At 37.2% G+C, this 24,274-nt stretch overlaps 1 protein-coding gene across 3 annotated transcripts in view; it reads right to left on the reverse strand.

Moving 5' to 3' along the window:
- WWC2 (WW and C2 domain containing 2) overlaps positions 1-24,274 on the reverse strand; it is a 183,977-nt gene that overhangs the window by 85,455 nt on the left and 74,248 nt on the right. For 2 of the 3 annotated variants that reach the window (XM_088131912.1, XM_007435035.3), the window contains exon 2: positions 4,645-4,754. In XM_088131912.1, the coding sequence (XP_087988038.1) occupies positions 4,645-4,754 (110 nt within the window). Of the gene's footprint in view, positions 1-2,087; positions 2,244-4,644; positions 4,755-24,274 lie in introns of all 3 variants that reach the window. The other variant, XM_088131915.1, reaches the window with a different exon arrangement.

A 24,274-nucleotide genomic window follows, 5' to 3' on the forward strand; every position in this document is an offset into this window, starting at 1 on the left:
ATTAACATCTCCCTCAAAGAAGCATTAATCACCTCTCAAAACCCACATACACAATCCTGGCTACACAAAAGAATCAAGTAGGGCAAGAATTTGGACTGCAAGTAGCAGAATTCATGTTGCAGAAAACATTGACAACTTCCTCAGTTCACAAGATCAAACAAATCCCAGACAACTTCAGAAGACATTGCCTCAGTCACTTCATCTGATCCTGCCCATGTGGAGTGTGAGCAAATATGAGCAATTTTATCAGCAAAATGATTTGCAAACATTTCAGAGCAGCCTGAAAAGAGACAGTCCCACCCATTCTTTTCTAACAAGTGGGTTATCTCAATACCACTGGGCTACATCTTGCAGATCCAATAAGAGTGGAGAGGTACTGATTCTTCAGCACCTAAATTGGTATGGTATATGGGTTTGTAAGACATTTGGATTGAACCATCCTAAATAGTCTCCCAGATTTGCAGAGGTTGATGGTGCTGTTGAGCCACATATTGACCAGGAAGTAGATTTTGCCACAGTAATGGACTAATAACAATATCCTCCATCTTCAGATCATAAAGCCATCTGTTCTGAATCAAAGACTAGATCCACTATGTGACCATCTCTATGCATACAGCTAGTTTTCAGTTGGGACATGCTCATGATTGCCATGGAGACTGTGAATTCCAGAGCTAACCCAGATTACTGTCCCCAGGATACAAAGAGTGAAATCCTCCAGGGTTTCCAGGTACTCTTGTATCCATATCCTGAGGAGCAGAGGCTCTGGTCACAACCAAAGTGTTATGCAGTCTGCCTCATCACCACTCTGCCTCCCCATCCAGAGCTGTGACTGCTGAAACACCTAAAATCCTTGCACACAAATCTCAGACAGGACTTTATTTATATTTATACTATTTAACTAAATATCCCCATCCCTACACTTAGTTATTGTTTATACATGTCAGGTTAGCTCATTCCTCCCAAATCAACTAGTCAAGGAACAAGGTCTTATTACACATAGCCGAGCATTTACTAACAGTAGCCTAATCGTCATAAATGGCCTATTTCATTTATTACTTTTGATAATCTTCAATGGAACTCTTTGAAGGGGCAGTGAACAACTATGGACACAAATAACCAATGTGATGAAGAGAAATGAAATGTGTGTTACAGTGAGAGTCTTCAAAACCTGTGTTCTGGTAGAGGTGGACATTTTAGAGAAAACACCATTTATATACCAAGATCACAAGCTAAAATTTGCCTACATATAGCACTATTTATATTTTTCACATATATCTGTACATTTGGAGCAAGGGTGGTGTTTTTCAAGAAACGTTAAGAAGCAATACATGCTAAGCATGTCTTAACAGATGTTAAAAGTGGCTCAATTGCCAACAAACCATGTACTGTATTATGTTATATAATACTTCTAGTCTATTTTAGGTGAGACTGAAACACTAATAGTTGCATGTTAAAGTTTAGGCACCCCTTGTCAAATTGTATGTTTCAGTGAATCCCTAGGTAAATGTAAACTAACTCAACTTCTACATTATTTTTCAACATTAGCATGTTGAACAAATCCACTAATTACTGTATGGTTTATTCAGTAAACAGTGGTTAAATGATGTGAAGTCATCATTTACACATCATAATTGAAATAACATTTCATAACTTTCTATCTTAGCCTTAATGCTGTAGTTTATAAGCTGTCACAAAACAATGTGGCTCACAGAAAAGAATTTGGGATGCAGTACTTTCTTAGGAAAGATTTAAATTTTTTTTTTAAAAAACAAGAAGTTAATAGACTGAAAAAAAAAGCAAGCAGAAGAGGGAAGTATTTCTGGAGTTGAAACAGTACAAACCCTAACAGTTGTAGCAGTAATTGCCAGTGCATACATACATTACTGCGCAGCTAAAAATGTAGCTACCCTTCTTGAAGTCACTATTTCTACAGTTAAACTTTAATGAAACATTTCGTAAACTCTTGAAGCGTGCAGTTCGTAATTATCAGACCATTGCATTCCAGTCAGGTGAATTAAAAGCTATAACCTCAACTTTAGCATGTAAGACATGTGACCTGCCTCTGACCCTTATCACAGGCAGCTTACCTTCCACTAACTCAAACAAAGGGTGTTCTCTTCAGAGCACCACTCCTATAGCCAACATACCGATGGCGACTGCACTCCAGAAAAGTTTCACTCAAATTGCAACATCAAATGGATTAATGTACCACCGAGAGTGCTTTAAGTATCTGATTCTTCAGTCTGAAAGGATGAGGAAAAACCAGTTTAACAGAACAAAAATACACCAATCTACCACCCTCCACAAAATACATTTACTAAAAGCTCAACTCCCTCTTTTCCCGAAAGCCCACAGTAGGTGAGGAGACAATTCTCCACAAATATTTGCATTCTGTCCTGTTCTAATAGTTGTGCCCGATAAAAACAAAAGCAAAGAAAAACTTGAAGTGCAACCAAATTCCAATCTAGCTATTTCATTTACCTATAGGTGTAATCCATATCATTATTGTTTGCTCACCTTCTAAGCCTTAAGAATGTGATTTTGGTGGTGTAAAATCTCTTACCAAAATAGAATGTTTTATAGAACATTTGATTTTATATTTAATTTTTATTTCTAGAGTCAGTCTAATGTTCTGGAATATCTCCTAGCTAGTCCACTGCTGTCCTTCTTAAACCATAACTCTAAGTAAATAATTAATACTTAGCAAATCACTTTCCAATATTTATCTGGATCAATTCCACTGAAAATATTTTAATAATAGCTCAGTGATTCACGTTTTTCTACTGGTGTTTTCTTTAAAAAAGGAAAATGTTGTCATTCACTGTAGGACAATTTATATTATTCATTCATTTATTCATTTAATTTATACCCTAAAGTTTTACTCTGATGAGTATTCAAGGTGGTTAAAAATAATATAAAGTATTAAAAATTAAAATTAATAACCACATCAATTAACTAATTGCTGGTATGAGTTTTTACAGATGACCTTGTTATTTATTTTTTATTACATTTGGACCTCACCTTTTGTAACAGGAACTCAAGAGGCATACATAGCACTTCCTTCCTCTATTTTTCCCCCTCAATAACAATTCTATAAGGTAGTTGGGCTAAGAGAGAGTGATTGGCCCAATGTCACACAGTAAGCTTCTATGACTGAGAGTAGACTAGATCCTCAGTCTCCCCACCAGTGTAACACTTAAAGCACTACACCATACTGGCTCTCAGATCTCTCATGAGATCTGTTGGATCTCATCCAAGAATAATATCGCATTGTACCACTACAGATATGTATACACTTCACACTGATTTACAGTAAATATGCAAATGAGGAGGAAGGGGGGTTATACCTGCTGACATATTAATGTGTGTCTACAAGTGGAACCTTCAATGGATTGCTGCAGTGTTGAAGGCTGCTGCTCAGGTTTCTGACCACTTCAGTCGTCCTCCACTCTCATCCCTCTGCCCTACAGCAATTTTATGACTAGACAATACATTTAGTCCTCACTGTACAGCTTTTGAATGACCTTGTTTTAGTATCCTCACTCATTGAATGACCACTCATTCAGCAACCATTCAAAGTTATGACAGTGCTGAATGAGGGAGATTTATGACCATTCCTCGTAGCTACAGCTGTTGCAGCATCCCCGTGGTCACATGACTGCAATTTGAGTGCTTGGCAACTGGCTCACAATTATTACGGTTGCAGCATCCCATGGTCACATGATTGCCATTTGCGACCTTCATTACCAGCTTCCGACAAGCAAAGTCAATGGGGAAGCTAGCAGGAGGTCACAACTGTGTGGGATTCAACTGTGTGGGATTTGCCTAACAATGGCAACTAGAACTACTGCAATTGCCATCATAAGTTGGAGTGGTCACTTGACATCGTGCTTTATGGCTGTGTTGATGGAGTTGCCAGTCCCAATTAGCATTGTTAAGCATGTTACATTGTTACCTGTACTGCTTTAGGATATACCTGACCACCACTGAATCTTACAGCTTCTTTTCCACCTAAAGATATTATTATTATTATTATTATTATTATTATTATTATTATTATTATTATTTACTGTTCTGCAAACTCTGAGATTCCCATAAGACTGCTCTTATAATTTCTCTTTTATATGTTTGGTACCACGTTGACCATCAATACAATGATACTAAAGGCCTGAAGAACAAAAACATAGGGAATTAGTTATAACTGTAATGTAACTTTATATGAATATATTTCTTGAAGGGTACTTCAGCATCTCCTAGAGTTTTGTCTCTGAGAAAAAAAGCAGATTTGTGGGATTAATTAGAATGTTTTGGCAAAACCTGGGGAGTTGCTTGCACAAACAGAAAACATAATGTTTTAATTGGTAACACAAAAGTTTAAGGTTAATAGACAATTCTAAGTAATTCTGAAATCCACTTGATAGAAGGATATAGCAGCACTAAAAAAAATGAAATAGGAGAAAAAGCAGCAGCAGTAGAGGCTAATGTTTTTCCTAAGGAAATAAACTAAGAGAATTGCTGTGGGGAGTTTCAACTGTCTCATAAGAAATCTTCTGTTTTCAAGTCTTTGTTAAGAGTCTAACAGCAGAGTCTAATCTGGATAAGCCTTCTTATATAATCAATACAGCACTTACAGAAAACACTTACGGTTTATGTGGTCGATATAGTAGACACCAATCTGACGATCGTAGGCAGCTTCCCATCCCCATGGTAGCTCATCTCCGACACAGTCTGCAAAGGATAATGGCTTTGTTAACCTAAAAACAAAATCACAAAATAATTGAATTAAGATTATAGAATTTTTTCCTAGATGCAGATATAGAGAAAATTAAGCAATTTAATTCAGAAGTGCTTCTTCAGGCACTACCCTGTTCAATATCTCCTCTTTAAAGAATAAGTGAGAAAAGGTTGATTAAGAAACATTGGCAAGAGCTAAATGCTTTTTTTTTTTTAAAAAAAAATCAGTATGGAGAAAGGATATTCTATGCTCTTTCCTGCATTATATTTTTAGCTGAACACAATTGCTTTATTTTTGCATTTTTTTCTTAATACTGTAATTCTGAGCACTGAGTTTTTCTTTTTCATTACAACTCTCCTGGGTTGTGCTGTGACTCTACGTACAAATCCTGAAGCCAACGCACAACAGGAAATTCAGGGTGTTTTTCAATTCATTCAAGGTGGAGCCAAAGTCTCTTAACTCACCTTATCTCTGATTAAAGATCCTTCACAGTCTTTGTATATATAAATTGCCTTTCATATATAAATTGGGAGCTTAGCATTTCAGGGAAAAGAAGACATCACATGCCATAATGGGTGAGAAAACTTCTTTTAAATGCTGCCTTCTGACCCTTGGTGGAATGGAGAGCAGCACTGGATTCAGTGAATGGCAAGCCTGCCCTTGAAATTGTACAGCATACAACATACAAGCATGCATTTCTTGCCCCAATCACAGCATCTTGGCAATGGAGGAAACATATCAATCAGTTCCCTGCCACAAACCTTCCCTGTGCACAAAACCTCTCATCCTATGATGCTAAATTTGCCAGAAATATTTTTCATTATAGGATCTATTTTCACTGCAAGTATTAATGCATTCTGTCTCAAAAAATAGCACTTTTAAAAATATACAAAATCAGAATTTAAAAGAATGTAGCTTTGAAAAACCCTACATTCAAAACCCAATTTTTACTGAATTTAATAGCAATATGTAAATGTTGTCCCATTCTGGGGAAAAGAAAAGAAAAATACAGGCACTTTGAAAATGTATTTTTAAAAGTGTTTTGCTCCACTCCCCAAATCAATTTCTATGAAACTTGGCATGCTTCCTTCATATTCCTTCTTTCATATTCCTTCACTTTAGTTTCTCTGAAAATGAACGTTTATAGGTATACATTTTGTTTGTTTGTTTTCCACACTAGATAACAGTAGAGTGGCGCTTTTGGTTTCCTGAATAATGCTTAAAAATGGGAAATGAGGCAGGATAAGCTTCCTTCATAACCAACAAATTGGAGCATTGTTTCCTTATATGGAAGGAAGCCAGTTTCCAGACAGCAGACTCACTGAACAAGTGAACGGGGAGGGCAAATAGGAGTTTGGTAGTAGGTATCAATAGGGAAAGATTTTTTTTCTTTTATTCTCCTAATCTGAGTAACATGGGAGTAGAACTATTCTTGTGACCTGCAGAGGATGTGCCATGTTTGGCCAAAAACTGCAAATGCTATAAGTAGAGGCTGACTGGTCCCCTTGAAGAGAAGATGAAGGGGCTAGAGACAAATTTCCAGCTTATCAGGGAAAATGAGGAATTATGGGATAGGATAAGGCACTTGCAAAAAGAGAACAATACCAAGAAGCCTTCCAGAAGAAAGCCAGGTGGAAGCAACAAACGATGGAGAAATGTGACATAAAAGGCCAAGCTTGTTAAGAACAGCTCTTTTTCTTTGGAGCTTCAGAATAGATTCCAGAGCCTCCCCATATATGTTTTTGGATGAAGAACAACTACTGCAAGCCTCAGAAACTGAAGAAGATGAACGTACAGGCTTTGCAAAGAAAAGAATACCAGCCTCTGTTCTGGTGAGGAGGAAGAAATAGATGGTGGTGGTGGTGGTAGTGGTTAGAGAGTGAATGAGACTGAGTCTGTTAAGAGAACATGCTGACTTTCTGGTGCTTGCATTGAGGACATGATGGAATGGCTACCAAGATCCTTGGGGTGGGGGAGAGAGAGATAGTGAGCCAATACTTTGGCATGATTTATTCTTGATAACCTATACAGGCTCCTGCCATGCAATGAATTATTTTATAAATGCTCACAAACTGATGGCTTAACAATTTGCCCCAGAATTTCACCCAGAATTGACAACAAGCTTACCAGTCTGTTGGTATCTGGATAAAAAGATAAAATGTTATCTTTTTACTCCTGTTTGAAGATAGGAATATTTTCTCTTCTCTGCTCAGCTCAAAATTTTTCCTTGTCCAAGCTCATAATAAAGGCGCTGTTAAAATAGTTTACTGCAAAGATGTTTTGGCATAAAATAGCTTTTCAGGAGGTAAGGAGTTTTTAGGTTCTGTATAAATGAAATGAGAGAAAGAAAGAGCAAGTGTGCAGGCACAGAGGAAAAATGTATCAATATGGAGAAACAAAATTAGGAAGTGGAGAGCATAAAAGAGAAGGAGAAGAAGAGAGAGTCTTCTTTTAACAGCAGAGAGAAGCAACCCAGCAGATATAGAGAAAATAGAAAAAAGCATATTGAATAAAGACACCAATGGAAATCAGAAGAAAAGAAAAGATGGATTGGAGAAGTGAGCACAATGTGGGGGCCAGCAGAGATGAGGTGGAGTGGAACCAAAGAGCCAAGGATGAGTGAGACAAAGGGCTGAAAAAGGGAGAACCAGAAGAGGCTTCAAAACCACTTGAATGTGAGCTTACAATTTATGGGTGCAAAGTAAAAAGCTATGAAAGGTTTGTCCCAAATAGCCAGCCAGACAAAGATAGGAGAGAAATTCTGGCCAAAGAGAATTTTCCTTTGCACAGTTGTTCCTCCTGCCTAAAGCCTGTCACCATCCCTAAACCATGACAGCACTTCACAAAAGGCTGCTGTGACTTAGTAACCAACTAGGAGGCTTGGTAGCCATGCTTAAAAATCTGATCCTTTGACAACTTAACCATTTTATGTATGGCAAAGATTCTCACAAGATAATTACATTTCAGCACGTTCACTGTAAGTAATCCTGTCAATTCTTATTCTCCAAATGAACAAAAAAGGAGAAAGTTCAAGAACCACACTGGCTCAACAGCATACTTTAAAGTCCTTAGGAACATAATTTTCTTAAAAGAAAAAAAGAGAAAAATTTTTAAAAGCAGAGAGTTGTTTTACCGGTAATCCTGAACAGACAATTGATCACAAAGGAACATCACTAATCACAATGCACTGACTGAGATAGTGGATACCTTTGCCCCCTGCTTTATCCAAGAAAGAATCAAAGTGGGGGCGGGGGGTAGTCTCTGTAGCTATGATACAAAGCACCTTAAGTGGGCATATCATTAGGAACTGAGCCACAGAGTCTGAAAACAAGTTTTCCAGAGAAATAAGATATGTGGCTCTGAAGCACAGGGCTGTGAAGAACTGATCTTGGAAAAATGTAAAACCACTGTGTAGGATAACCAAAGTTGAGAAGGATGCCATCCTGCGTAAATGCAATAATATGCACATTATGGGAACATCATGTATTCCAATTTACACATATGTGCCAACATCTGAATTTTTAAAGGCTGATGCTTTAATGTAAGAATTTTACATTGTATGAAGTGGGGTTCAGATTGAAAAACAGCACTGAGCCAATTAGGGACCCAAAAATGGGGATAATATTCCATTGCTATGGAAAAAAATTAAGCACTTCCAAGACAGGAAATATTAACCAGAGATCATATACATATACACAGCTCTAAAAAGGAGAGCTTGATTGCAATTTAATATATAACCTATTCTTGACAGGGGAGCTGTAAAAGCATTCATCTGTTGACAGACCATACAAAATTCAACACTGAATCTATTTCAATTCTATTTTTATACGTTATCAGATCTTGCAGAAAGGAATTAATTTAAGTCTCAATTAATATGTAACATGCTGGTTTTCAATCATATCCTAAAGTTTATGATAAAAATGGAAGATGGATTGTTATACTTCAGATTCATCAGCATGCTGAAGCCAGATCCTGAGAGACTGCTACAAACTAAAATTGTTGAGGAAACATTTCATTTTACTGTATGCAAACAAAAGCAGATCTGATTTCTTAAAACTCCTTACCAACACAGTCAACTGTAAGCACATAAGGGGAAACTTCCATGCCTTACATGCATAGAGTATACTCAATATTGCTTTAATTAAGTAAATTATGCATTGCTGACACTTGCAAAAATTTTTACTGCCAGTAGCTGAAATCCAAACATTTAGTTTCTCAGTATGGTTCTAGCTGAGAATTCCTACAGAATTCAGCTATGCTGATATAATAATAGTCCAACTCTTTTTGTAGTTCTGATCAATGCTAAATAAATCTTTGCCTTGTCTAGGCCAGCAGGATCTTCAAGGACACAATATTATAGATTAAAGATAAAATAAGATGTAATAACTCTATAGAAAATAACTCTGCTGTGTCAATTAGTCCCTATAGTTAAATGGAATTTTCATGTTCCCATCTTCCAGGGCATGGACTACCAACAGATCTGAGGCATTTCAGGTTGGGAGATGTAAATTAAGTGGGGAGCTAGAATGCATCATTTTATATTCTTACTGTAAACTTACTATAAACTCTCAGAGGGATGTCGCTGTTTACTGCTGAAAACAGAATTCTGGATTAAATTGATCTTCTTTCCAATCCTACAGGTTATATTCACACATTGTGCTAAACCATGATGTGGCTAAACCAAATTGGCTGAGTTCACACATCATACTATATTGTAATGTGGATTGGTTTGGCTTTACATTTTATGAGAATTCAGTTATTTTAATTTAAAAGCCATGGTTTATAGCTTGGCATTTTGTACAAACCCTATATGTGTTATTCAATCAATAACAGTTCAATAATAAATGGCTTAGGACAATATGTGATTTGTGAGCCAAATCATATTCCTCTTATACTGACTGAAGTCTTAATTCAACTCTATGTTGCTTCCAATTCAGATTAGGAGTATAGACTCAGACTGCTTCACTATCTAGATTTATCTAGGAGTAACTGCTATTGTGTTTATAGGTTTCTCTTAGGAATCTGCTTAGTCACTGTAGGAACAAAATATTAATGCATTTGAGATGGACAGCCATATAAATCACTTAAATAAATAAAATTAGCTATGCCTTTGGTCTGAAGTAGTACTGTTCTTATGTTTTTAATTTAATGGGCTTCACTTCTGAATAAATATATATAGGATGCACATTTAAATTCCTTTCTCTGGTTATACATCCATCCATACTTTGCCTAAATTTGAAAGTAAAGTAAATAAAACAAAAGTAATTTGTTTTAATCAGTTCCATTATCTCCCCTCTTTAGCTGAGACCGATTACACTAAAGTTACCAAAGTAACATCTATAGATGTCAAAGTAATCATTATCAAAGTAATTTCTATAGGTAGAAATGAGTAACAGATTAGGGGTATGTAGAAGCCTAATATATTTTTAGACGAAATTTAATGAGTGAACGTCCAAGAACAGCCCAGGTGATTGAGCATATTTGATGTTCATGAAACACAGAATGACTCTTCAGCTGAGGAAAAACAAAAAAGTGGGCAAACACTGAAATAAAATAGAGTGTCCTGAAAATGATGATAGGTAAAAATAGACTGCATTTAATAAAAGGGTAGTAAGTATCATTGTACGACAGTATCAAAGCTTTATTCCAGTTTCATCTGAAGCTATGAGTATAATTAATAGTGGGGTTTAAAAAAAGAAAAACCCAGAATGGAAGTTGGATTTAAAAGCACAACTTTCTTTTCTATATTAAACAAACTATTTTATTACTATATTTTAGAGTGTCATGTTATCTGACATAGCTTCAGCAAAGTTAATTCTAGTTGTTTTGAAGAAAGACAACAGTTTTGCAAGCAGGTCTTGTAAAAGATATTTTTTAATGGCTAGCAAATAGCATAGGAGACTTAAAATACAGAAACTAACACATATTGCAGGATTTTGTTATAAGCAGTGGAATCAGAGAATCATAAAACTGAAAGGAGTCTTAGAGATCATTTAATCCAACCCCTACTCAATACTACATCATCTCTGACAGATGACCATCCAGCCTGTCATGCAACCTCTTGCAAAGAACTTACCACTTCATGGGGCAGCCTATTCTACTGGCTGAAAGCTGGTATAGTTAGGAAGTTCCTCCTGATGTCTAGCCTGAACGTATTTCCTTGTAGTTTTAATCCACTGGTCCTGTTCTGAACTTTGGGGCAACAGAGAAGAAGCCCATCTCTTCTATGTGACATTCTTTCAGATATTTGATCACTGCTATTGTATATCCTTTCGCTCATCTCTTCTGTAGGTTTTAAGTGTTATAGAGCTTGGTTTCCAGACCCTCTCACAATTTTGGTACCTCTCCTCTGAACCTGTTTCAATTTGTCAGTCCTGTTTGAACTTTAGTGAAGTGTAGGTACATTATGTCTAAGCATTTTCTATTCAAAAAGGAGATGAGATTACTCTGCACAATATGTCTGTGACAGCCGCATGCTAGATCCTGTTAATTGTGGCATGGCTATCCAAGTGCTCACAAACATGCTTGACATCAAGATGATGTAGTCTATACGTTCCTTGGTCCTTCTTACATCTAGGCATTTTAAACAAAGAATTTTAGTTACAACATTATAGAACACATGTATGCAGTCAATTTTTTCATATGCTACAAAAAGAGACAAAAGTGACAAATGTTAATTGAGTATATTTATTGCTGCTACATGTATTTTGATTACAAAAGTACATTGCTCTTGAATTATAAAAATAAAATAATGCACATTCAACCAAAACCTGTGCAAGTATTTTATCCATAGGCCATAGAAGGCTATTAGAATTTCAATTTTATTTTTGCCCTATGGAAGAAGTGAGATTTAAGCATACAAAAACAATGAATGTAAATTGCCTTTCAAAATTATTTCAAGAATTTTTTTATATTGCCACTCACATCACAGACAACAGACTACAGAACGCTGTACTACAATCCAGTTTATTTTTAACTTCTGCTATGTGAAAAGGAGACTGAGGAAAAAGTGCTGTTTATTTGATATGGCCTTTTGTTTTCAGAACTGGAGTGTGCGGAGGGGTTCAGCCATTTTTTGTCTATGAATACCTCTTAATACTTTGTAATAATGGAGAATTAAAAATTTTGGCTTAATAATACGGCTTATTTAAAACTTTAAAAACATTTTTTTATTTAAATAGCTGCAGACAAATCCTATGTTTGTGCCCTCACATACTCCAAAGCAGCTTTTTGCAACTGAATCCAAGCACTTCACTGGCATCCTTACCAACTGACAAATCCAAATGTTCTTTCTACCATTGGTTGTGAACTCAAACTACACAGCCCTTGGAGGAAGCCTACAACATAGAGGTCACTACAGAAGGGGCCTGCTGTCTTGCCCAGACTTCATGGACTTTATACAGGGGACAAACTTTCAGCAGGCTCCCACAATATATTTGTATTGGACAGGCGCACTCACTCTTGGTAACACAGTACCGAATACATGTTTTATACACCTCCCTGAACCAAGTGTAGTAGAAAGTAATCTCATTATAATGCCTGACTACCAGGTAAATTAACTAGCAATTTTGTTTTCCCATACTTTACAGATATTAGTTCACTATTCCCCCCCCCCAACCGAGATTTGGAATCCTCATGTTTGACACCTTCTGATTGTATCTTGTTCTGATCATAATGCCATTACACAATCATTTGTATATTAAAAACGGGAGGCATACAAATGCTGGCCTAACATCTCTAGTTAAAAGAATATATTGGATCCTTGCCTAAAATGTCAGCTTATGTTTCCTTCTCTTTTTCCAGGATCCTTTTCCCCATTGCACAGTCTAGTCTAGAATCTAGGCATAGTGCACTTGGAGGTCTCTTATCCAAGTACTGATTAGGTCTGACCTTACCTAGCTTCAAAGCTCAGACAACATAATCTATTTATTGAAATTACTCAGGATTGGGCTGTTTTTGCTTAACTTACAAAATGCCACATTAATTGATAGAGTTTTTTTTAAAAAAATGAAATAAAATAGTAAGGTGGAAAAACAATACATTCATCAAGTAAACAACAAACTAATTATCAGAACCTATCCAACAATAAAGTATGAATACAAGATCACTTAACTAAAACCTGACACATTTGATTATGTTCTTCAGTATGAAAAAGCAGCTTGTATACAATAAATATGTCAGAAGGATTCTCTGACATTCAAAATTCTTCTGAATGAAAGGAAATAATAGTAATATTGTCTTATCTCCTAGGATTCTGTATAACAGTGTGAAGTAACTTTAATTAGGATGAATACTGAGAAGCATATGATCAGTTTTAGCCATTTTCTCATCTTGTTTTGCACAATGAAGTTCTAAAATATTAAATCCTTCCTTTGTTCCCAATTATCACTGCAGTTAGGATGTCAAAAAACAGCATGCCTGATCATCCAAACAGGTCGGGGAACAATATGGCTGATAGCCCAAGTAGGATAAAAGTCTATTTGACTGAGATTTGGCCTCATTAATGGGAAGAAAAGATGAATCAAAACATGAAGGTTATTGTCATACTCCAATCACAAAACACACTGGATTTGAACAGCTGAAATTTAAACATCAAACAGGAAGATATATGCTGACATTTTAGGTAAGGGTCCAGTATATTCTTTTAATAAGAAAATTTAGACCATCACTTGTATGACCTTTTCTTTTTTTGACACAATCATTGTGTGATAACATTATGAACAAAGCAAGATACAATAGAAAAGGTATTATCAAACACTAGCTACGATTATATCTAACGTTAAGCCAGAATCTTTTAAATCTTGTTTTTGTTGAACAACTAATATCTACTTGTTGGTATATTTATTTATTTGCTAGCAGCATCCATGGCAACTAAAACTAAACCACAAATCATAAGCAATTAGAATGTCACAGAAACAATTAAAACTGCTGTTAAAACTAATTTTATCTGAAAAGCCCTGGCTGAAGAAGATCTTGATTCCTTTCCTAAAAGCATAAAGAGTGGCAACTGAATACAACTCTGGAAGGAATGCAATCCATTTAACACTAAGTTGTAATATAACACTAAGTTGTAATGGATCAGTTCATGTATCACACTAATCCCAAACCAAACACACCACATTAGAGGTTGATGTTATGTGCTGATGAGGCTAATGTATCTCATCAGGGGAGACAGTACCTGTGATATTTACTGATGAGAAATTTCAAGGACCACATTCTCTCATCTCATTTTTTATCTATAAACTGTACTTTGACTGGACAGCTCTTAAATCACAACAGGAGTGGGCAAACTGTAGCCCTCAGCTCAATTTTCAAAAGCTTTCTGCAAGCAATCACTTCAGTTATCCATACACTGCTACATGGGGATACAGAGCAAAAGAGATAAAGAAGATATCAGAAAAAAGAAGAAAAATACAAAAATAGATCAGAATGGATTTCCAGCAACAATCCTTCTAGCCTGTTCACAAAAAATGAACATATTTAGATCTTGCTACAAATGAAAAACTCATTTATGTGAAAAAGAACATCCATTTCAAAATATCTTGCAGAACTTCTAAGAACCATATGCACATGAAGGATTATAAGATCCTCTCCCCACCCCCACTACTGTTTTGTTTCCCTCTCTCTCTCCCCACTCTCCATTTTAAAAAGAAGGTTGGAAAAAAATCATATAATGGGGTTTGGGAGTCTGTCGGTCAGGAGGATAGCCCTCCCAAAACAAAACAGAATGGGACGAAATTTCATACAGCAAAACAAAATCTGGGTTAAAAATGGTATAGATCAAGCTGGGAGTTGTAGAAGAAAAACTTTAACATTCTTCTAACACTGAATGCTCCTTTCTAATCCCCCTCCCTCCTGGCCACATGACCCAGGACACAGTATATGGACCCCATCCTGTGCTTTCCAGGGTATACATACACACACCGAGATGCCATGAGGGGAGAGCAGAAACATATATACATGCACTCAGATGCAACATGTGCAGTCACCCTGATTAGACTCTGGCACACCTATACAGAGGCAACACAAATGCACATACCCTGATTAATCTCTGGAGAGAAAGTATACAACTACACATACACACACACATATGTCTTGGTTCTCCAGATGTTGTTGAATTACAATTACAATTCTCAGTAACTCCAATATAAGGAATACTGGGGACCAGTGCTTAGCAATACCTTAACAGTGGCATGCTCTCTAAAGATAATATTCCAACAAAGATTTTGAGGTGCAGATGACCCCATAACAGAAAGACAACCAATTGTCACATTATATAAAGCTGTAAAGTTTTTATACACAGTAAAATTGATACTTATGCCTATAATTAAAAAAAGTTAAGTATAAAGCAATTAAGGACTTACTCAGTTTGCAACCTCCTCCCCCCCAATCTTGGGTCAAATGCAGTCTCACTATTCTACTCTTTTCCAAGGCAGAGTTCACATGTATATATTTGCAACACAAATACTTAGAACAAAATGAAAAATCCAGTATGTTATTTGGTGTTGCATGCAACAGCAACTAACTCAGAATTTTGCTCCATTAATTGATGATAAGCATTGCACTTTGCATGTATCAACTTCATACATTAATGTACAATGCAGAAGATACATGGTTCTTCCCCTCCCTCTCCTCAGTTGGCTCCTGAGAAAAGCAGATTTTGTATAGCAGTCTTAACAGGAAAATGAGATTAAAAGAGATGATTCAAATAATGAAGAATGGAAAATCTGGTAATATACAGATTTTCCACTGAACTGTACAAAACATGTTTTATACAACTTTATTTCCTTATATCAGAATGCTTTGGAACATGTCACATTAAGTCTCTCTCTGCACTGCCCATAGGACAGTCATCCCCCTACTGGCCAAAGGTAATATCAGAACCTGAATTAGCATCTAATCTTCCTTATTAATGGGGATTTAAAGAGTTTAGTGGCTGTTTTAGCTAAAAGAATTCAAGATGTGATTGTAACTCTTATCCACTTCAGTAAATCTGGGTTAATTTGTTAGTATTAGTGTGCAAACAATTTAGCTGCCAACAAATTTGATAGCTCTAAATTATTTAAGCCAGGTGCTGTAACTTTGATTGAAAAAGTGTTTTTTTAAAATGAAAATAAAACAAATTCTTTAAAAATGTATTCTTAAACACTTTTTCAAGCTTTGAATTCTCTGAAAAGAATCATATAGTGTTATCCTGTACCTCTAAACTAAGCTAAATGAGATTCTTTCATCTCCTTTTGGGGAACAAAAGGGTACTAGATAGGGATGTTCATTTTTTTCCTTCAATTTTTTTTCCCAGTCTCTGGAAGTCCTAGTTTGCACCAGTCAGCAAAACAACAATATCCAATCCTGGGTTAATATATAGTGAATATGAATATATTATTACAAACATGTGATTTTTATCTATACAATTTTTTTGTATAGTAGTAAAATGTCCACAAATGCCCATTAAAGGCTAGAAGACATTTTTGGGGGGGGGGAGCTCAAGAGATGTTATTACACATTTGTTTGGAAGACAGGAAAGAACACAACATCCCCTCTAAAATCAACCCTTCCTCTGATTAAATAGAAATTAACAGAAATGAAACATTCAAAGAAAAAATTCAGAAAGAGGCTCTCATCCTTCTCATAGTCAGCAGGAATAGCAACCAATAGTATTGGAACTTTAATGGGTAAGTGGATGTGTGACACAACTAGCACCAATAAAGGCGAATATGTGTAGCTCAGGGTTGAACTGTGGAGTCCTTGGGGTTCTCTGAGCTTGGTTCTTTTCTTGCAAATGTTTCATTTCCTGGCTAGATAACATCTTCAGTGCTAAAATGGGCTGGGGTTTGCTCTCTATTTATGTGCTGTGGCCTGCCTTGCCAGTGCTGGTAAGGGTGGGAGGTTTGTTTTGCTCCTCTGGTAGTTCTTTGATTGGCATATGTTTGCTGTTTGATTGTGTGCCTGGTGGTAACCTTTGCTTATCTGGGTGATAATTTCTGGTGAGGAGATGTTCTGGTCTTTTGTTTTCTATTGTCTCTTTTGAATAATGTGTAGATGGTGTTTATGTGTCTGTTGCTTGCTGCCTTGTCTGAATACCAAGCTTCCAAGAATTCTCTTGCATTTTTGGATTAAGCTTGGTCTAAAATGCTGACAGTTTCCCAGTTAAAACTATGGTTCAGTCTGTCCATGTGTTGTGAGATTAAGGAGTTTTCATCATGTCTTCTGACTGCTAGTTGGTGCTCATGGATGCGCTCTGCTAGTCTTCTGCCTGCCTGTCCTACATAGTGTTTGTCACAGCCATTACACTGAATGTTGTAGATGACTTGTTTTTTCTTCTTGGGCTACTGGGTCTTTTGGTTTACTTAAGATATTTGAAGTGATTTTGTTGGTTTGTGTGCTACAGAGATGCCATGTGGTTGTAATAGTCTGTTGATGGTGTCTGAGACATTTCTGATGAATGGAAGTGTGATCCTTTTCATAGCTTCTGTAGGTTGTGTTGTAGTAAGTTGAGTAGTCAGGCACTTTTTGATAAAATTACGTGGATATCCATTTTGTTGGAAGGTGTTGTATAGGTGGTCTTTTTCCTTTTTCTGCTGTTCTGGGTTGCTGCAATGCGTTTGTGCTCACTTGAATAATGTTCTTACACAGCTCCTTTTGTGGGAGGTTGGGTTGTTACTTTGGTAATGGAGTACTTGATTGGTGTGGGTTGTCTTCCAATAAACTTGGGTTTCTAATTTACTGTTGTTTCCTCTGCTGATGAGGATATCCAGGAAGGGTAGCATGTTGTTGTTTTCTTCCTCTCTGGTGAATTTTATTCCTTTGAAGATGTTGATGGTTGCATGTGTCTTCTCTAGTTGTTCCTTTTTTATTATAACAAGCGTGTCATCTACATACTGGATCCATACTTTAGGTTGTATGTGTGGAAGTGCTATAGCTTCTAGGCGTTACATTACAATCTCTGCTATGAGTCCTGACAGTGGTGATCCCATGGGTGTGCCTCTGATTTGTTGGCATATTTGTCCATCAAACTGAAAATAGGTGGTTGATGAGGTCCATGATTCTGGGTATTTTGATCTGGGTATATTTGGTTAAGTCGGGTGTGTTGTGTAGTACTGCTGATACGTATTCTTTCGTTAGTTCTGGGTTTATGGACGTAAAGAGTGCTGTGACATCAAATGAGACCATAATTTCATCTTCATCTATGTGTACACCTTTGATTTTCTGGAGGCACTGTAGTGCGGAGTTGATAGAATATTCACTGTTCTCTGTAAGGTGTCCAAGTTTTTTTGTCAGTTCTTTCACTATGTTGTATGTTGGAGTCCCTGGTAAAGATACAATTGGTTGGAGCAGTATGTTAGGCTTGTGCATTTTTGGTCGTTGATAGAAATGCGGGAGGATGGGTCCACTGCTTTTCATCCGCCACTGTTCTTCCTTTGTGATCTGGCCTTTCTTAGTTAGGTTGTTGAGGGTTCTCTTGATTAGGTTGTCTAGTTTCTGTATTGGGTTGGTGTCAACAGGGATGTAAGTTTCTTTGTCCTCTAGTAACTTTTTGGCTTTTTGCAGGTATTGTGATTTATCCATAATAACTGTGGTGCGGCCTTTGTCTGCTGGGAGGATGATGATGGTTTGGTCCTTCCTTAGGCTTTGGAGGGCTGCTCTGTCCTCTGCTTTGAGTTGGTGTTGATATCGTGTTCTTCTGATCTGTGGTGTGATTGCCTGCCTTATGTTTTCTTGGGTCTCTGAGCTGAGTCCTGTCATTTTGAATGCTGCTTCTAGGGCTATGCAGAAATCTAGTTGCTTGGTATTGTCCATGTTATAGTTGAGGCCTTTCTGGAGGATATTGTGTTCTGCAGTGGATAGTGGCCGGCTAGACATGTTGATTATCCATTCTGTTGGGTTTGCAAAACCACACAACTAGCAACCAAACAAGAAGTCAAATTAAATGATTTGCAAACATTTTAGGACAGCAATAGTGCAAAAAAGTCCATCCTAACACAGCTGTACACATACAGTACAACTTTATCCAATATTCTTCCTCTAAACAAATTACTGAAGGTAATACACATCTGCATTTGTTCATGTCCTAGCTGATGGGAGACAGAATACACATGTATTGTAAAAAGAATATCTTTGGCCATCTGTCACATGCTAGACATTTTCTAATTTTGATCACTAGCCAGGCACATATTTTCAAACATCAATAAATGTATAGTAATACAATGTATGTGCTCATAAATATATATTTGTTCTTTTATGTGTTCATAAATATATATTTGTTTTGTATCAGTACAGCCTTATTTTGAACATTCATAAATTAGTTTATAAAAGGAAATTGCTATAAGGAACCTGAATAAAATGAGGCCTTTTTCTCCTTTTAATGCTACTTTTTCCACCACACCATGAAAGCCCTGCCATACGTCCAGCTATCACTGACAAATAAAATGTAGTTGGGGAGCGAGAACAAAAGGAGGGAAATGAATCAGTTCCTGGTTGAAGCAGCAGGAGTTGAAGCAGCAGGAGTCAGGGCAAGGCCTTAGTTCCCTATCCACAGTTTATAAACCATGGAGGGCAGAACGTTGTTTTAGACTTAGTAAGAAAAATGTGCACCAATTGATCAAAACATTTTGCAGCAAATTGGCCCCAATAGACCAATTTATAAAGAGGACACTCAGGCAAGACAAAGTATTTCAAGCTCATTAATAAAAATACTTTTTGCTATCATTCTCACTTAAATTCAGAAATCATTTACCAGTGGAATATAGTAAAATCTATAGGTTAGATTTTTAAAACATTAACTAAGCACGTCAGCATGCTATTATCATTAATGTTTTTTTCCTAACATTCCATAGAATTGGCTACTAATCTCATAATCCATTATGGAGCAAGATATTCAGCCTATGTCTTTCATGTGGATAAAAGTGTCATTAAAAGCAACAATAGTTTGTGGATTATTTGGTTCATTCCCATCCTCAGTTGTTTCTGTTGGTAAAAAACAAGTAACTTTGGACTCCTTGGGGTTCTCTGAGCTTGGTTGTTTTCTTGCAAATGTTTTGTTACCCAGCTAGGTAACATCTTCAGTGCTATCCTGAAGTTAGCACTGAAGATGTTTCCTAGCCAGGTAACGAAACGTTTGCAAGAAAACAACCAAGCTCAGAGAACCCCAAGGACTCCACAGTTCAACCCTGAGCTACACATATTCACTTCTATTGGTACAGGTAACTTTCTCTGGCAGATGTAAAAGAAAATAAATATATAAAGGCTAAAAAATAAATAATGTTCCACATCAGCACACAGTATTAAGACAGCACTTATTGGCACTATAGTCTTCCCATAATGGGTGTATATGCAGTCCCACACACTCAGAAATCCAACAGAGTCTGTAAGGTCATGTGTCAGAGATGATCTAGTGAAGCCGGCACTGAGAAGAGGGTTGGACTAGACCTCTAAGATACTTTCCAACTTGATGATTCTATGAGGTAGCCCAAGAAGAGCTAAAATATTTAGTACCTGGTTTGCACAAACCAGAGCAAACTAGATAGATAATAGCCACATGATGTATTGTTAATACTTCACATGAGCCGCAGAACTGACCATTTCATACAGAAGCTCTTTCATGTAACAAAGAGAGTAAAAACTGTTTTGCTGTTCATCATGTGTCACTGACAGCACATATACATTTGTCATATTTACACAGCAAGAAACATAGAAGTATATTAATGTGATGACATACAGATTACGTAAAAGCTTTTCCAGAGCTGGTCCTATCTTTAGGCAAAGTTGAGGCACTAGCCTCAAAAGGAGAGATTGAGGGCACAATCCTGGCAGCTTCCAGATGTCTTCTTCTTTGAAAAAAGAAATCTGTGTGTTTTATACAGCTTGTCTTCTACCTTCTAAACTATTTTCCTATTCATAGATGTGACAGTGGACACCTCCCACTTTGTCAGTACTGTACTGATGTAAAATTCAACTACCAGTTCTATCTGTTTCTATACAAGGAATTGAAGCAAGGTGCAGCACAATGTCATCCTTTCTCTCAGCAGGCTCCAAAAATTTTGAGATGGCCTTGAGCTTTTCCTCCCATGGAAATGCTTTATGTGTTGGAAGAGTGCAATGCAGGAAACAGTCTGGAATTCACCACTCAGTCACATCTAAGGCTCATTCCTAATAGAAGCTATTGAGTACAAAGGTTAGCAGGTCAGACTAGGGCTATGAAAGTATGGAAGGTGCCTCCAGATGGCAACTCCTAACGCTACCAAATCATTACTCTTCAGCTGAAAGCTGCATATAGCTACTGATTTTCTACATTTTGGCAGGGGGCAGGTGGGGGTAGAATAATCTCTATTTACAAGCTGGCATGTTGTGTGGACATTATGTAGCCATGATGGGATGATGTGGAAACTAAACATTTCACCAGATTGTTAACCTATTTTTTCTGTTTGCACTTAAATGCTGTTTTAACATATATCAATTTTTGCATTTTAAAATATTTTTGAAGTCTTTTAGGGCAAAACAGCAGATTTAGATGAGCGGTGCAAGAAGGTAGAATTTCGTTAGTTGTTTATGTGTTATATTTTTCCTGCCAGGGATGGGAAGAGTGAGAGGTTTTCTCACTGATGCACCAAAATACCTCAGTGGCTTGGTTACTCTAGAGCAGAAGTCTCACATGAAAATCACTATAAATGCCTGAAGGCCACCACATTAAAAATTTTTGTTACACTGATAAAAGATTTCTACAGAGTCAAAAACAAAGGAAAAAGGTTTCACAGTATGCCATGAAATATGAATTTATTACACTAAAAAACCCTAACCCCATGTCTGGAATCTATATCTAAGCCAGACTCAATTTCCCCCATAGCTTATATTTAAAGTAAGGGATTTCCTTACAGTTTACCTGAGGAGAAACATACACCATTCCCAAACAGGATCTTTTGAACACACTGACTTCCACAGAAGTATTTTTACCTGTTCTTCCTCAAAAATAACTTTGGAATAATAAATGAAGAAGTAAACTTATTTTAAGGAAAAAATGTGTCCTTTTCAAATCTAGCCTGCCTCTGGACTACATTTTTTAGGGTGTCACTGGCAGCAGAAGAGACCATGCAAGTAGGCACGACTGTAGAAGTTTAGGACTTCTGACACCATGAGCTCACTCACGGATTTGACTTACTTTGCTCCAGGGCTTCTTGTACTATGCAGTAGAACAATAAGGATGGGTTGATTAATTTACACTTTTTAGGTAAGTAAGGGAAAGAAAACTAGTTGTCTTACTGGTGAGGGGCTGCTGAGAAATTGGAAAAGAGTTTTCTGTGTGTGTGTGTGTGTGTGTGTGTGTGTGTGCGCGCGCGCGCGTGCATGAGAGAGAGCAAGAGCAGGAGACTTAGTCCTCTCTCAGTCCCAAACAAAATATAACAGTTGACAAGAACTGAACCAACCCATGTAGATATCACAAGTTCAGTACATAGCAAGACGTGTGTCTGAGTATGTGTATATACTTACCCATGTGCTAGCATAAGCTATATCTTGAATATTAAATTATCTTAGATGATATTATATAGTACAATTTGCAGTACAGTGCTCAGAGACAAAAAAGGGGCAAAACCTTTACACTCTAAACTTCCTTTGTAAAAGCTTTGTAACAGGTCTATTGCATCTCATCACTGACTGTTTTCTGCTCCTGAGAAACCCAGTGCTGAGAACAGCAAGGAAATTTTGAAAGTGAAAGTTTGAAGTGTAGGAGGAGCTTCTTTAACCTTTAATGTCCAGCTGAACCATCAAGATTTAACAAATGGATCATTCCTCTATACAGTGGAACCTTGGGTTATGAACGCTTCTGTTAATGAACTTTTCGGGTTACGACCAGCTCCGGCCGCAAAATTTTGCTTCGGTTTGCGAACTCCGCCTCGGGGTACAAACAGGATATGCGGCCATTTTCCCTCCCATGACACGTCCGTGGCCATTTTTCCGCCCCTGACACGTGGTCTGCAGCCATTTTCCGCCCCTGACACGTGGTCCACGGCCATTTTTCCGCCCCTGACACGTGGTCCGCGGCCATTTTTCAGCCCCTGACACGTGGTCTGCGGCCATTTTTCAGCCCCTGACACGTGGTCATAGGGAGGGGGACTCTCCTTCCAAGCCATAGCCGCCTCCCTGTCCTCCATGCCAGAACGGATTAACGGTAATTACATTGAACCTTATGGGGAAATTTCCTTCGGGTTGCGACCAATTCGGGTTGCAACCAGAGTCACGGAACGAATTAAGTTCATAAACCGAGGTTCCACTGTACTAGTAATTTTAAGTGGTCCCTTATTTTCTTTGCTAGAATGAGAAAAAAGAGGAATCGAAACCAGAAATGGGATGATATATCTATATTAGAAAAAATCCCCCTCAAGTCCTGCTGTGCTGTCTCACTGTGGTGGATGGGAGCAGGGGGTTTCAAGGGAGGGATAAGAGAAGAATGCCAGGAGTGTATGACAAGGGTATACAATCCCAGCAGGGTTACTCAAAGCATGAAGATCATATCAGCTGCCCAACTAAAATAAGCGAGCACATATATTTGGTAGAAGCTATATACAGTAGTGTTTAAAAGTTTGTGATCCCTTTTGAATTTTTAATATTTCCATAATGGATCTAATTTTAGGTCCAAATATGATTAAAACATGATCTGTTCTCCACACTAGTCATAAAACTAGATAAAGAGAACCAAATTAAACAAATGAGTCAAAAACATGATACATTAATTTATTTGTTGAGGAAATGAACACAACAGGACATGAAAAACAAAGAAGGAATGGTGTTGTTTTCATAGTCAGGAAGGATACACCAAGGACGGTACTTGGGTACAATTCAGTCAGTGACGGAATAATATCAACTGGACTTTGTGGACAATCCTTTAATATGCAGTTACCCAAATGTATTGCTCTAACCACTAATGCAGAACAGGAGGAAGCTGACAAGTTTTATGATCAAGTTTAATCTGAAATCAACAATTATGCAAGTAAGATGTGCAGCTTGTGGTTGGAAATTGGAATGCCAAAATTGGAAATATTAAGAAGGAAAATGCAGTTGGATTGTATGGCTTAGGAAACTGAAATGAAGTAGGAGGTGACCTATCAATTTTGCCAATCAAATAATTTCTTCACTGCTAACACAATCTTCCAACAATCAAAATAGGGCCTATCTACATGGACATTACCACATGGAGTACAAAGAAATGACTGTATTATTGGTACAAAGAGGTAGAAGAACTCAGTTATAACAGCAAAGATATTGCCAGGGACTGACTGTGGAACACACTGCATCTTCTGCAAGTTTCATGTCCAGCAAAAATGGAAGAAGAAAGCCAATCAATTTCCATGACATGATCTTGAGCAAACACATACCATTTTCAAGAACAACATCAAGAAGCGTTTGAAGTCCGGAGTCTTTTTGATAGGGAACCCAAGGAACTATAGGAAGAAATCAAAGAAGTTGCTAAGGATGAATATGAAAAGAAACTGCCAAAGTTCAAGAAACAGCAGAAAGCATGGTCAGAACAAAACATGGAAATTGCTGACA

Source organism: Python bivittatus, unplaced genomic scaffold (genome assembly GCF_059951505.1).
Source record: "Python bivittatus isolate LINGU-HERP-01145 unplaced genomic scaffold, Pbiv_v1 ctg000070_np1212, whole genome shotgun sequence".
In the NCBI taxonomy this organism is placed as follows: Eukaryota; Metazoa; Chordata; class Lepidosauria; order Squamata; family Pythonidae; genus Python; species Python bivittatus.